At 34.6% G+C, this 14346-nt stretch overlaps 1 protein-coding gene across 1 annotated transcript in view; it reads right to left on the bottom strand.

Annotated features, from left to right (window-relative positions):
• Positions 1 to 292: 292 nt before the first annotated feature.
• CD226 (CD226 molecule) overlaps positions 293 to 14346 on the bottom strand; it is a 30191-nt gene continuing 16137 nt past the window's right edge. Inside the window, exons 3-6 of the mRNA XM_048080886.2 lie at positions 10194 to 10529; positions 5486 to 5597; positions 4626 to 4680; positions 293 to 3423 (exon numbers count right to left, since the gene is read on the bottom strand). Coding sequence (XP_047936843.2) covers positions 3295 to 3423; positions 4626 to 4680; positions 5486 to 5597; positions 10194 to 10529 — 632 coding nt within the window. The 3' untranslated portion in view covers positions 293 to 3294. The remainder of the gene's footprint in view (positions 3424 to 4625; positions 4681 to 5485; positions 5598 to 10193; positions 10530 to 14346) is intronic.

Raw genomic sequence — 14346 nt, 5'->3', positions numbered from 1 at the left:
TGTCTCCTACATTCGGAAGTCCCAGCAAAGACAGATTTCAAATATTTTTTTCTTTGATACAAGTTTAAGCTCTTTTAAGACTTACTATTAATCTAAATGGTACTAAAAGTACTGAAAATGGAATTTTAACATGGGCCTTAAATAGCTACTTTTTTCACACAGCATAAACCATGAACACAAAACATACATTTTTATTATTAGGGAGGAGAAGACTTGTTTTCCTTTTCTTAAAATTTCATAGGTTCATTTTCCTGTTACACAGAAAGTAGTTATCCAGTGATTCAAGACTCAGTTGTTTAATGAAAACATACTTTATTATGTTTGTTGCCTTTGAGGAAAGTTTCTAAGGCTTTAAAACAACAAAAAAGACAAAACTGTCTTACAGTTCAAATAGTATTCTGACCGTGTTGCTGTCCATATTTGTGTCATGTTATTTCCTTGATTTTTTTTCCCTTTTAACTTGTTGAGCAGGCAATAAAGAATGAAATACCACAGTAACCGTTTAAAATAATATTTCCAAATTATAGTTGATTAAGTTTACACAAAAAGAACTAAAATTTTCCCAAAGAAAATGGGAAATCTATGGAAAATCCTGAAAACAAACACAAATAAACAATAGTTTTTATTATTTTACACTGGAAAGCCAATTTACATAATTAAACTGTGTCACAGCAAACATGCTTTTTCTAGGTCCCATTCTGTCAGACTCATAAAACATATAAAGAGTTTTAATATCACATTTCAAATGACACTTTTGGATTTTTTTTGTGTGTGTGTGTGCATAGTTTACTAAACTGATGAGGTTTAGTTGATTTCTTTCTTTTTGGTTTTTGTTTTTATCAGTCTCATGTTCAGCTGCTGTTCACTGATATTACAATGGTACAAAAATGAAGCTGTTGTTTTGGGTTTGTTTTTTGAAAGAAAAATAATATATTGTTATTATGCTATGTGTGATGTGATTTTCCCTGTGGACTATCTTGGTAAAAGTAATATGTCTATGGAATTTGAATTAAACCAGATTAAATACCTGCAAAGATGTGAAGTAGAGATTTATTTTTTTTCTTTCTCAAATCTCAAAAATAATTATTTTTAAAAAAAATGCATGCAGACAAGCTAAAAGCAACAGGGGAGACAAGAAATAAGGACAGTAACAGAAATAATCAAAGCAATCTGGTATTATAGATACTTAACCTCCACCTCTCCCCTTTTTTTACCCTCAGTAAAGTAGGGATGTATTTTGAATGTCTCTACAAGCAGTGAAACAATGCCAACTTCTTGGCTTATGTATATTTCTGTATTAGGATTACAACTGAGATCTTCAATGTAATCAAATTCATTACATCATCATTTTGGTATTTTAATATAAATGGAATCATCAAACAAACAACCCAATGCTACAGGGTTTTTCTTGTAATGCTGTGCACAACTTAGAATTATCTGATATGACATATGATAACTCAGGAAATAAATCAACTTACTAATAGTACAGTTCTGTGTGTCCTCATCAACTTCACATGCAAGCATTTATATATCTGAAAACCTTCAATAAGTGAAAGCAAAAATATATACGTTGTAATGTGTATGTGTTCTTGTTCAGGAGTACACAAAACCAAAATGACATGTTTTCTAATGATATTGTAATGACATTGTAAAAGAATTTAAGTCTTAAATGCCAGGTTGAAGGACTCTTTGGTTTCAGTTTTTAGAGTTTTAGCTGAAGCACAGGATAACTGTACAACACTATTGTCACTCAAATAGTTCTGACAAGCCTTGTGTCCTCATTATTGTCCAAAGAACCTAGACTTGTATTTTCCTTTGTGCGTGAGGAAAACTTTCGATTTGCAGAGAGCTACACAAATGTGCTTTTCACTTTCAGGCTGTTGATGCTTCTTCTTAGCCAACCAAGTAGAGCTTTCGATTTGCAGAGAGCTACACAAATGTGCTTTTCACTTTCAGGCTGTTGATGCTTCTTCTTAGCCAACCAAGTAGAACTGGTTTGTAGCAGACTAATAATGCCTTCCCCCAAACCCTTTCTAAATAATAATAATAATAATAATAAAATAACAAATGAGTCACTTTTACTAATGCTACAAGAGAAAAGGGGGTCAGACATAGGTGGGCCAGGAGGCATACAGTTTGTAGAACACAGACACATCTGATTATCAGCCGTCATGGTAGCACCTTCATCTACTGGGATTCCATCCTCAGTAATGCAGCAGATTTGTAAAAGGCCATAAGATGCATAGATCTTAATTCTCAGGTCTGCCTTCTAGTGCTGTTTGTTTGAGGATTTTTTTGTTTCTTTGTTTGTCTGTTCAGTTTCTGTGTGGTTTATTCTGTAGGTTTCAGCAGAATATATACATATGCACATATAAAACCACACATGTATTGTTTTGTAAATGTTCCCAATCACGCCTTTTCTGCTTTGCATCATTTATTCATGTATCTTCCATAATCTCATTTATTTTTTGTGCAACTAAACCTTATAATAAATTATTATTAAATATAACTTGACAGTGACAGAGTCTTCATGTTTTGCTTTCTTCTGGGCATTAGAGAGAGAAAAAAAAAAAAGGTGTGTGTGTGTGCACATGCATGCATGTGTGTGTGCGTGTGGACTAGGGGCTATATTTCTATTCCATCCCCAAACAGTGAGTGCTGAAATAATTGTGCTACGTGCAAGAAGCTTGTAAAACCACACAGCTGTCAGATAGAAAGCTTCTGTTCATACTTTTAAATCTAGGTTCAAGGATCCCTGATATATTTGCTTTTGCCAGCTGAATAGTACTGTTTGCCCAGCAGCATAATAACACATCCTTTGCAGAAAGTAATGGATATTTATTATTCCATAAAGCTCTCAATTTGATATTTGAAAGTCATGGATACAGAGAACATAGAGCATATTTTCATTTTCACCTTTTCACATAGATTTCTCAGACATTTATTTCTCAGACCAAATTAATGTTATGCAAACATATGCACCTCTGTTCTGTATGTTAGAGTTGTTCTAAAATTATTATAAGTACACTTACTGGGTAAAAAAATAAATAAATTTAGAAATACAAAAAATCTTCACTTGAGCTTATGAATCAAAAGAAACATTGATGCTGCAGACTGTCATGTAATAAAGATGCATCCAGGCTGGCTCAGGGACCAGTGCTGTCCCTCCAGGGCAGCCTGGGCAGTGCTTGCTACCGTGAATTGAATTTTCTGCAGCCCACCAGTGCAAAACAAAGCAAATCCAACGTGCAAATTTGTTGCCTGAATTTGGTTATTTCAGCCGTAAGAAGTAAGCTAATGGTCTTTCCTCAGGTTTATGCAGTTGATGTAAATCTCCTCTGTCTGCTTGGGTGATGATTCTTCTCCTCTTCTTTCTATGTTCCATGGGGTATGAGAATTATATCTTTCATAACCATTAATGCTCTAGAAGAACAAAAAAAAAAATAAGTTGAAGAACTTTTCTGAAAAAGATGTGACTGAAAAAAAAAAGAAAAAAGAAATTTATTTATTTTACACTGATTTATTTTTGGGAATTATTCAGCCATCAAAGCCATCAATCTTTTTTTTTTTTTTTTTTTGGTGGGAGGGTCTCTTGTTTTCTAGGGATAAATTTTAGATTCAAGTCATATAAAAAAAAGAAGTTGTACTTTGAAATTTCACAGCTATTCCACATCAGATGCCTGGTAAAGTATGAGTATCAATGGAATGCCTCCTTCTCTTCATGTGCACACTTCACATACTGAAATAGTTATCTATGTCAGTCTTAAAACATGAATTCTCTATAGATATGGACCATGCTAAGAATTTGTCATGTAATTAATGTGATGGTGCCTTGGTTAATTGTCATTGTTTCGGAAGATGCTTTCTGAAGAAAATGGGTAGTCTGTAAGCTAAGGTTACCCTAGGAAGAGCTTCGTTCTGATGTGAACAGTAACCAAAGGGGCAGAATGAGAGAAATTGAAATGTTAGGAGGTCAAAGGGCTGTATGAGTCCATATCTACAGTGGACCTGTATGCAGAGTCATACATCAGTGCTGTCTGAGGGAAATAGATGGAAAGCTGGAGTCACACCACTGTGAGGAAAGGGCCATTTCCCTAAGGATATTACTACTTCATACCATGACTGAGGGTATGAAGATACAAGGCAGAAGCAGAAGAGTTGGATCCTGCCTTACCAATTGTAAATTTCAGGCCTTGAATAAGATCACTGAGGGGAAAAGAGTCACAGAGCTTCAATAAATTGATTGTTAAAGTAGAAAAAGAAAGGAGAAACACTCAAACAGTTGTCCCAACAAATTACAATTAAGTTGAATAGGTAAAGACAAAGGGTATGACAGGATTCAATTTTTTGCTTCCGTTTTACAAGTAATTACTTGAGAAGAAAAAAAAAAAAAAAAGATACTGCCAATACACAAATAGTATAAAAGATAGCAAAACCAGAAGAGCTACATGGAACACATCTCTTAGTATAATTAGATGCATTTTAAAAAAATGCATTAAGCATTTAAAAAAATGATAAGGGATATATCCCTTATTTAAAAGTTATATCAAGCATCAGATACTGAAGAGAAAGATGTTAAGAAATATACAAAATACAGAATATGAGTAAACTCCAGATGATCTTACCTTGGTCTGAGTAGAGTACAAAGGGTTTAATAAGGCCTCTGTTTTTCTCTTCTTTCTGGTGGCACATATTTCGTTAGAAACATAATGGAAGGAACTGCACCATGAATGATAGTAGAGACCAAACTATCTAATTCCAGCATACAAGAGATAACGGTGGTATAGCTTACTTGTCCACTGAAACCAATAAAATCCAAGTAGCCTTTCCTCTGAACTGCAGACCATAACATGCATGAGACTAGCACTGTTTTGTAAAGGCCTGGACACAGATAAAAAGACCTTCTTATTCAGTAATAACTTGCCAACAAATTCCAGAAACGTGATATATTGTAATGGGGGAACAAATATATATATATTTTTTTCTACTCGGTATTTCTTTCCATTGGAAGCAGAGATTCTGGATCAGACAACTACTATATATTTGGTATACAGTAGATATAAAATGCTAGAAGATGTAGAAACATCAAGATGTCATATGTTGTTTATGCATAAAACACAAACAGCCTATGCATAAGCCTATGTTATTCTTGACAAATCACCCTTGGCATGATGTTTCAGTTAATACCAATGTAGGCATTTAGCTGACTAAGGAACTTCAGTAAGCTGTAGGGGTTTTTTGATGTTGTTGTTTTATTATTATTTTTTAGTGTGGCAAAAAAAAAAGTCACCTCTTTCATAGGCTGAAGAATTGATTCGTTTTTCTTTTTTTAATTTAAAATTTTAGAAGGAAAATTAAATTTTCAAAACTAGCTTTTTCTTTTATTTTTTTTTCCAATAGCCTCTGAAGAAGATAGTAGAGGATGAGCTGTTAACACCTTCATACATTAATGCCTCTGTATCAAGCAAATTGATTTGTTACTCACTTTTTGTCATAAGCAGTGCTGATGCAGAAAATCAGTAGGAAAACTAACAGTAAAACAGCAGCTGATATTCCTCCAGCTATGTAGGTAATAAACCATTTGTGATCCCAAGTTGCTAAAATAGAATTGTAATAAATATTATTAGTATTTTATATAAATCATTATGAAGGTGCCATGACAGATTAAGTTGAAAATCAACAATTATGTAGACACATGGGAGCTCAAGATCAATATTCAGAATTCACAACCATTTCGTCATTTTTAAAAATCCGTTGTTATGCTGAGCTAACACAGAAGTTGTGACTGGAACCAAAAGTGAGTGAACGCAGCACAGCAGTATGAAAATAAAAAAAAAAAAATTGTTTAACCACAGAACTTCAACAGCTTTTTGCAGCCCACCACAGTGTACAACTTCCTGCTTTTCTGTAGCATCTCTGCACTAGATGTCTTTAGACTTGAGAGTAATAGCACAGAAAGCAAATAATCACAAATAGCATGTAGTAGGCACTACTGTATACAGTGTATTTGTGGCTAGCAGTAGCAGCTTCTACAGTACAAATCTTAGCCAGATGGTCTTACCAACTTCTAGCAATCTCAAATGACCCTATGTGATAGCAATGTCTTGATGAGGTAAGCATCAAATGTGACTCTGTTCAGTTACCTACTGAAAAAGAAATATTTCCTGTATATTCTTCAGTTTCTCAACATGTAGGAATAAAACAAAACAAGAGATACAAAAAGATGAGGATGCTCTGGGGTGGAAAAAGAATTAAAAAAAAATGGGAACTTCAGTAAAAAGAAGTCATAGAGGTGCCTCTTCTGTTACTTACTACATGTGACAGTGATCTTATCTTACAGCCACAAAGTTGTTTTGTGTGTTTCAGATAAAGAATAGCAATTTATTGGTAGAGCAGGAAATAAAAAATAACCTTAAGCTCATTCCTCTTTAATGTTCTAGACACTTTAGAGAGGAAGATAGTTGCTGAAGATGAAACCACAGCTGCCCCAAAGAGCATTCAGTCTGGATAGACAAGAAAATTATGTGCTCTGTTTATAGGCACATAAAAATAGATAGATAGATAGATAGATAGATAGATAGATAGATAGATAGATAGATAGATAGAAACCAGTATCACTAATGAATCACTAATGACAATAATCTCAGCTAACCAGCTGATGAGCAATCACAAATTGGCTTTTCTCCTGGATCAGAAAGGTTCACTGCTTCTTATCTGTCTGTCCTGAACACCAGTTAATACTAGCTCAGGTATGCTTGTTTAATATTAGTTGCTCATTGGAAAAGATAACAAAAAATACTGATTACAGAAAAGTCTTATCCTTGAATTCTAATATTTTTTTTACTGAAAAGTTAAAAGAAAGAAAATTCTCTCAGAAGTTTACAAACTGAAGGTATGTGACACAATAGAGAAGGCTGACTGATAACAAACTGATCTTTTGTATTGTAACCACACATTAAGTCACTTTATTCCCAAAATGTTTTCAGTTACTACACCCTTGAAATGACAGGCTAGTGCATGTGGATATGTCCAACTTTGAAAAAAATATATTATGTATTTTTTCTAAATGTTTGGCTACCCACCACAGAAAACCTTCACCTCTGCCAGTGAGTACTTATAGAAATAAGGAGAAAACGCTCTCTAAGTAACAACACAGAAATTTTAAAATTTTAGCTACTTTGTTAAAAATTCTGTGTTTAATTATCATCTAGGGTGGGTGAATTTGGATAGTTCTGGACTTCAGCAGCATCCCATCCAGCTGTCTAAGCATTCCAGACCTTATTTTTCTTTTCATGACATTTCACCTTCAGTTTTATCAGGTCAAGATAATGATCTCTGAGTGAATGAGTTTGAGAGCTGGGATTATCAGCTGTCAGTTAAATTTGGATGAGAAAAATCATTAGATTTTTTTAGAAGCAATAACAACTCAAAGTCCTTTTGCTTCTTCTCATCTGAAGTGAGTAAAGCTTTCCTGAGGCTTTTGTTTTTTGTTTTGTTTTTGTTTGTTTGTTTGTTTTAACTGTACAAAACCTATTGTAATTACTTTCTTTAACATAACATTCAAGATTTTGCAGAAACATGTCAGAGGCTTGTTATGTGTCTCTTCAGTTCTCATGTTCTCATCAAAGGTGATATGCTGAAAGGAGTACAATTTTTATTAAGTATTAGACAATATCCCACCCCCAGCTGCCACACCTAGCTTTGTAGCCTGGCATTTGCTCTCCAAGATTGTGAAACTTTTCTGAGTGAAGGTTTTCAACCTCCAGTGCCCTGACTTTGGTTTTGAGGAGGAAGCATTGATGGGGCAGAGTTACTTGTTCCAACAAGAGATTTGAACTGCACTGAAGATCTTCATGTAGCTTGTCACATGCCTTGCTGGTCTGGCATGTAAGCTATGCTAACTAAACATCGCTGAAATAATTTTGCCCACAAGTGAAAGGCATTCATGCTTGGAGAAAAGTGCTTCATTGAGAGACCCACAGACACAGATTTATATCTTGCGTTAATACAGGAAGAATTCAGGAAGGAAGAAAGAAGCTAATTTCACTCCTACCTTGATTCTCCTCACACCTTACTTTAGCCTTATTTTGTCTCTGTTTTCTATGGCACGGAAGTATCTCTGACACGCTGTGATTGTCAAGGAGTCCCCTGCTTTTCATCTCATCTGCCACTTTTGTCTCAATGTTGGATTAGTCTTATTCTGTTCTATTTGTGATTATTTGGTTCCTGTTCTCTAAAACTGAAAGTATCAGGAGATGGAAAGGTTCCGTTACAGCCAAAATAATACTGGAGGCAATTTATCAGTGCTCTGAGACCCAAACAGCTCACTATCACCCATTTTAGATATAAGTTGCATGTTTTGCTTGCTGTTGCGTGTGATTTAGGAAGAAAAATGACAGTTTCAAAGGACAGATTTACTATTAGTCAGTTTCCATGTCCTTGAGGAATAACTGGCTCTTACAGGCAGTTACCTAAATTCTGGATGGAGCTCAGCCATGTAATTCCTTTGTGTTTTACAGGTGTTTTCTTTCAGAATAGGTGAATCCAAAAAGATGGTTAATTGTATGAATTTGTATTAACTGAGTATGAAGCTACAGTGAGGCTTAACTGTAATGCTAAGCCAAAGAAAATGAAGTGGCTGGACTGGTAGAACATACACAAAAATATACACATACACATCAAATATAAACGTACACATCAAGTTTCTGCTACCATTCTTTCATTCAAGCCACATTAAGGCAGAGTAAGTAACTCTGAGTTTGTGAGAGACTTCACAGGGTCTGTGGGAGCTGACACCTGGCCTGTCTCTCCTTTATCCTTAATGTTTCTCCATAACCGTCATGGAACTTTTAGTCATGTTATGAAACAGTTCCAAACATTAAAGACCAGAAAAATAATTGGGAATCTTTGACACTTCATTTCTTTTGGAACAAGAAGCAAACAAATAAATAAACAAAAATGTGTGATAATGCAGAGGATTTAAAAGGTAGAACATGTTTGGTTTTTTTTTTTGAATTGTGTTATACTTCATATACTTCAGCTTCTTCAATGGTTTCACACCTTTTTTTTCTCCAACAAACATGCATAACCATGTTCTTATTGTTAAAATCAACAGTGATAAATAGGGTTTCGTTCAAGATCAAAAGAAGCATGTAAACTAAAGTTTGAAATTTGAATGTTTAAAATTTTTGGAGGTGAGAGAAATTATTCACCTGATAATTCTTCTCATCACATTTTGTCGAATTTCATGGACTTTTGTGGTCAAGTATTCAGAGTAAAACAGATCAGCATTTTCTTTCTGAGTGCATTCTCAGTAATGATATCATAGATCAAGCATATTCTGAAGCTTTATATCTCAAGCCGCAGCTCTTAGTGCTGCCAAAGGGATGTCTGCTAACACTCATTTATTACCGCTAACAAAGGCAGTATCGAAGACACCAGAGAGCTGGCCTGAATGCTACAACAGAAGAGGAACTGTGGTGGTACAAGAACCATGTTTTCAAAATGCATTCTACAGAGAAGAACTAAAACTGAGCTTTTTCTTTCTGTTGTTGTTGTTGCTGTTGTCATTTTCTCCAGCCATAATAAATAAATAAATAAATAAATAAATGTAGAACTAAAAGGGATTCAGCTCGCATTTTGAGCAATCCTATTTTATGTGTTTACATATGGAGACCTAAGCTTCCATTATAATCAAACTATGACAATATTCACAGCAAAACCTGGAGACATATTCTGCTCCCCCAGAAGAAATTCCTCACATGAATAAGGCCGAGGCCATTTTATATTTTTTTCCATTTTTGGACAAGAGTGTGCTCTTAGCTCTTGTAGGAAGATTGGTCTTTCCCCTGGGACACAGGTATGTACCCCACAGTGCCCTGTGCTAATGGGGACTGCTCTACATCTTCTTCAAGAGAGCACCCCTTGCAAACTCTGTCAGTCTCTTCTTCTGAAGAGTCTGCTTCCTAGCATCAAACCAGTTTCTCACAAGCAGGTCTGAAGTCCTGTAATGAGATCAGACAACCTTAAAACCAGCTTTCTTGTATGGAAACAAGATTGGTTGTTAACTTTGCCATCTTTTACACACTGCTCATTTGAATGTGTTATTGAAGTGTTATTTCATATGGGTAAATGTGTTAATACCTCAGAAGGTCCTGTCTGTGGAAACATTTACTACTACCTTCTTTACATACCAAGCATGGTGAAACTCATCACGTAGGTTTTGTTTCTTCCAGTAGCCACGCAGCGGTATGTTGCAAAGTCAGAGACTGAAACATTTTTAATGACAATCATGGAGCTTGCTTGATCAGAGCAATCCACCAGTGCACGCTTTTTAAAATCTGCACCAAAGCGTTGCCCTCCTAATGAATTACACTGGACAATGGTATCTATGCAATCTGCTTTAATCCTTTCCCACACCACTTGCTGAACTGAATCTCTTCTGTTATAAGGGCAAATAAAAGTGACATTTCCTCCTGGTTTGGTAAACACGGGATTATTTTGTTTCTCAGATATTTCAAAAGAATCAGCTGAAAAACATTAAAAAAAAAAAAAAAGAGAGAGAGAGAAAGAAAAACTGCAATTAATTAATAAATGGAAGTTCTGTATCAACATTTCCTGCATGGCAAAAATATTAATGAAATTGACTTACAGCAGAAAGATACTCAAATCATTTGAAATACTGAAAAATAACATTTATACCTCTTTATGACTTTACTTTTGTGTTTACCTAAACCTAACAGTGTGTATAGAATTGTGAGGCTTTACTGACATTGCAAGAAACCTACTTTTACAATTTCTACAAATTTTGAATATATTAATGTTTTATTAACAGTTTCAGCAAATATTCTACAGCATAAATTATGAGGCCAGTCTAATAAAATTTCTGATAGTCTTGTTCTGCTTTCACATTGATTATGAAATGAAAATAGTTTGATATGACCCTCAGAACATGTATCAGTGATGTTACAGGACATTCCAGCCTATGAACTCTAATTCTCAAATTTTGCCACTTTAATAAAAATATTCTTAACCACTCATAGACTATGGAAAAACATGTGCAATAGAAAGGCTATAGTAATAAAGGAGACTTACAGATAAATTCAAGACTTCACCCACAGATATATTGATATCTCAAATAATTTTGACTGAAATTTCTCTGCTTTGAGTTACTGCTTTAAGTAATAGCATTCACCATTTTAAAATCAAGTAAATAACAAAAAATATCTTCAATAGAAAGCTTGTCAGTGTTTCTAATATTCAAAGCATTAAATAGCTGATTGGTTTCTAAAGGCATCCTCGTAATACATATATCTCATAAGTTAGGACTAGCACCATCATCTTTTTGAAGATTTCACTGGTGAAAAAGATTAATAATCTGACTGCTATTCCTACACTGTAAAAGCAGTCTTTCAAGCTGTTCAGTAAGGTTCTGTTTTCATTATCTGTCTTTATAGCGAAAAATATCACTAGTAGGTACTTCTCATGTGTTTTCCTCTATGTAAGGTAACAAATGCAAGCAGCAAATGAAAATTTAGGAAATTGCATTAAAAAAAAAAATGACATTCACTAAATGCACCAAAACCTGTTTAAAAAAAAAAAAAAAAGTGTTAAAGTGAAGCTATAGCTAGATATGGATAGGATGGTTGCAGTAGCAGTCTGGATAGAACATAATACTGTAGGACTGAGCTAGATTTAGATCCTGCTTGTTATGTTTATTGAAAATCTAAAAGAAAAAAAAATGCATGTAAAACATATTGCTTTGAATGCTGGTAGTGCTAGAGCTGTCAAAATCATAGGTACCAGAGAAATCATCGATACAGGGTGACCTAGCTCACACCCTAAGTTAGGTGCAAAGAGTAACAGGATTTCATGTGAGCAAGTATACTGTCTTTAATAGGAATACTACCCTCATTTAGGAATAAGTGATTCTGTTCATATTGACAGGATAGAAGCTTCACTGTGGCAGTCTGTGACTTCTGAGAATCGTCCAGTCTGCATTTTTCACTACAATCATAAAAATTTCTTTTGTCTTTTAATTTATTAGTCAACTCTTTGTGTTATATTTGCCTAAAAATATATCCCAGTTTCCTAATAATATGTAATACTGCAATATATTTTTTCTGCAACCTATAAATTACAAATCTAAGGTTGCCTTGCAACTTCAGTGAAGAATTTCCAGGATACAAATCTTAAAATATTTATATAATTTGCTGGGTTTACATATAATAAGTAATATGTTAATAGGGACAACTATGTAGGAACAGTAAAATTAAATTAGAAATATTTTTGAGATTCTCAACCACTATACATTCTGTCATTATTTTCACAGACATTCCGACAGATTATTTTTATTTTTATTTTTTGCTTTACATGTGTAATTTACTTGACAGTATGAAGCAAAATTCAGGCATTTGCACTCCTGATAAAAGATGTAAATCACTTTCATCCTTACAGTATCATACTGTGCACAACTTAAATTGTTATGCAACACACAAGCAGTGGGGAACAAGGCCTACATATTTCTAATTAAATTTTCCAAGTACACTGAAGTGTTTCAGGCTTTTGTTTTAAGCAATTGTCCCATTTTTATTTTGACACCTACATAAGAACTGTTCTTTCATCCTCCTTCTCCTCTGTTTAACCACTTGCTTTATTTAGCATCTTTGTGAACACAGTTTCTTTGCTTTCAGCCTGGTACGCGTGGGATGAGCACCTCCCGCTCTGAGAAATACTTCTATGGAAAAAGAAAAAGGCACACCCACATAGCTTCACCCCCGCACACACACATCTCAAGGTGACACACCAAGTCAACATTTCAGAAATGCTAAAAAAAATATAACATTGCTTCTGATAAAAATAGACTTCCCCTGCTCTCTGCTCGTTCTGGCCGCAGCTGCTGCTGCCCGCTCTGCCCCCTGCCATGACCACATCATCTCTCCTCCTGGAGAGAAAGGAGTAGGAGGTGACAGCACTTAAGGCAGGCACATTTGCCTCTGCTTAGTAAAAAAATGCTCTGCGTTTGATACCGTCCTCACATCTCTTGGCATACTGTTATCACATCATATTTTGCAACTACATATATTTCCATCTGGTCCAGGGCCATTAGACATACAAAGAGAAAAAAAAAATGAGCTTTTATATTTTTAAAAGCATAATATTTCAATATATTTCTTGGAAAGTAAATCTCAGATATATAGAGGTATAAATGAGTGCAAACCAACTTCCTAGGATTTAAAGGATCAAGAAACTGAAAAGAAATTCTGCAACAGAGAAATTGATTAAGTTCAGGATTCCATTTTGAAGGGAAAATAAAATAATTCTGTATTTTTTTTCCTTACAGCAGGGAACTAAAAATCAAAATAAATGTTACGTAAAAGCCTGGTCTTCATTCTTTTGGCTAGAAAATTTCAGATTTTCTATTTTTGGTTCCTGTCCTATCCACTTCTGGTATTGTTTTTGTTTTTGTTTTGTTTTGTTTTTTCATTCTTTTGGTCTCGAGCTAGAGGTGTTTCTTCACTGGAAAGTTACTTAAATATTTAGACTTGTTTTCAGCTAGATTAATCATTTTTAAAGTCAGTATATGTGACATTTTAATTACCATTCATCGTGAGTTTCACCAGTTCCAGATTTTAAATCTTACGCAAGGTTCCAGAGTTTCACTCCGGACTACAGAAATATTTTGTAAATTCTTTCTGATTTAAAACCATATTTTAAAAAATAGAAATAAATAAACAAAAAATAAAAAATCACACTTCAGCATTTGTACTGCAACATCAGAAAGTCAAAATCCAGCTGAGTAAAATAAAATGTACTGAAGGACTTAGGCATTTTTCTGACTTTGCATGTTTTTTGCTTTTCTGTGGTTAAGCACCGCCAGTGGAGGTGTTATACAGAGTTACACTAGCTGCTGCAGGCCAGTGGGCCAGTGTACACAATGACGAGAAATTAACATGGTGAGTTACAGCATGCCTTCAACCATCCCAGCACACGGGTATTTTCTATGTGCTCCGAGGTACCTCAAAGTCAGGACAAGCTCATATCACTCAGACTGATGATAACAGAACTATCTTCAGAGTAAGCCACCCTTAGGAAGGAATATTATCCATCAGAAATAACAAATGACCTTAACAGATTTTTCAAAACAGCAAAGCTAACTTAGCTCTACGGCAGAGAGAGATTCCCAGGTTCGCTGAAGGTTGGTTTATGTACTAGAGGAGTTGTCTTCCTCTGCTAAGAGGAAGTGACAAAATAAATTGCAGATGAAAAAGAGTCTCAAAATTTTCTGAAGATGAACTTTCTCCAGGGCTTTCTAGCAACAAGAAAATCAACTTTCAGATTAGAAAA

Source organism: Anser cygnoides, chromosome 2, assembly GCF_040182565.1.
Source record: "Anser cygnoides isolate HZ-2024a breed goose chromosome 2, Taihu_goose_T2T_genome, whole genome shotgun sequence".
Classification (NCBI taxonomy): Eukaryota; Metazoa; Chordata; class Aves; order Anseriformes; family Anatidae; genus Anser; species Anser cygnoides.
This window is presented reverse-complemented; position numbering and strand designations above follow the sequence as displayed.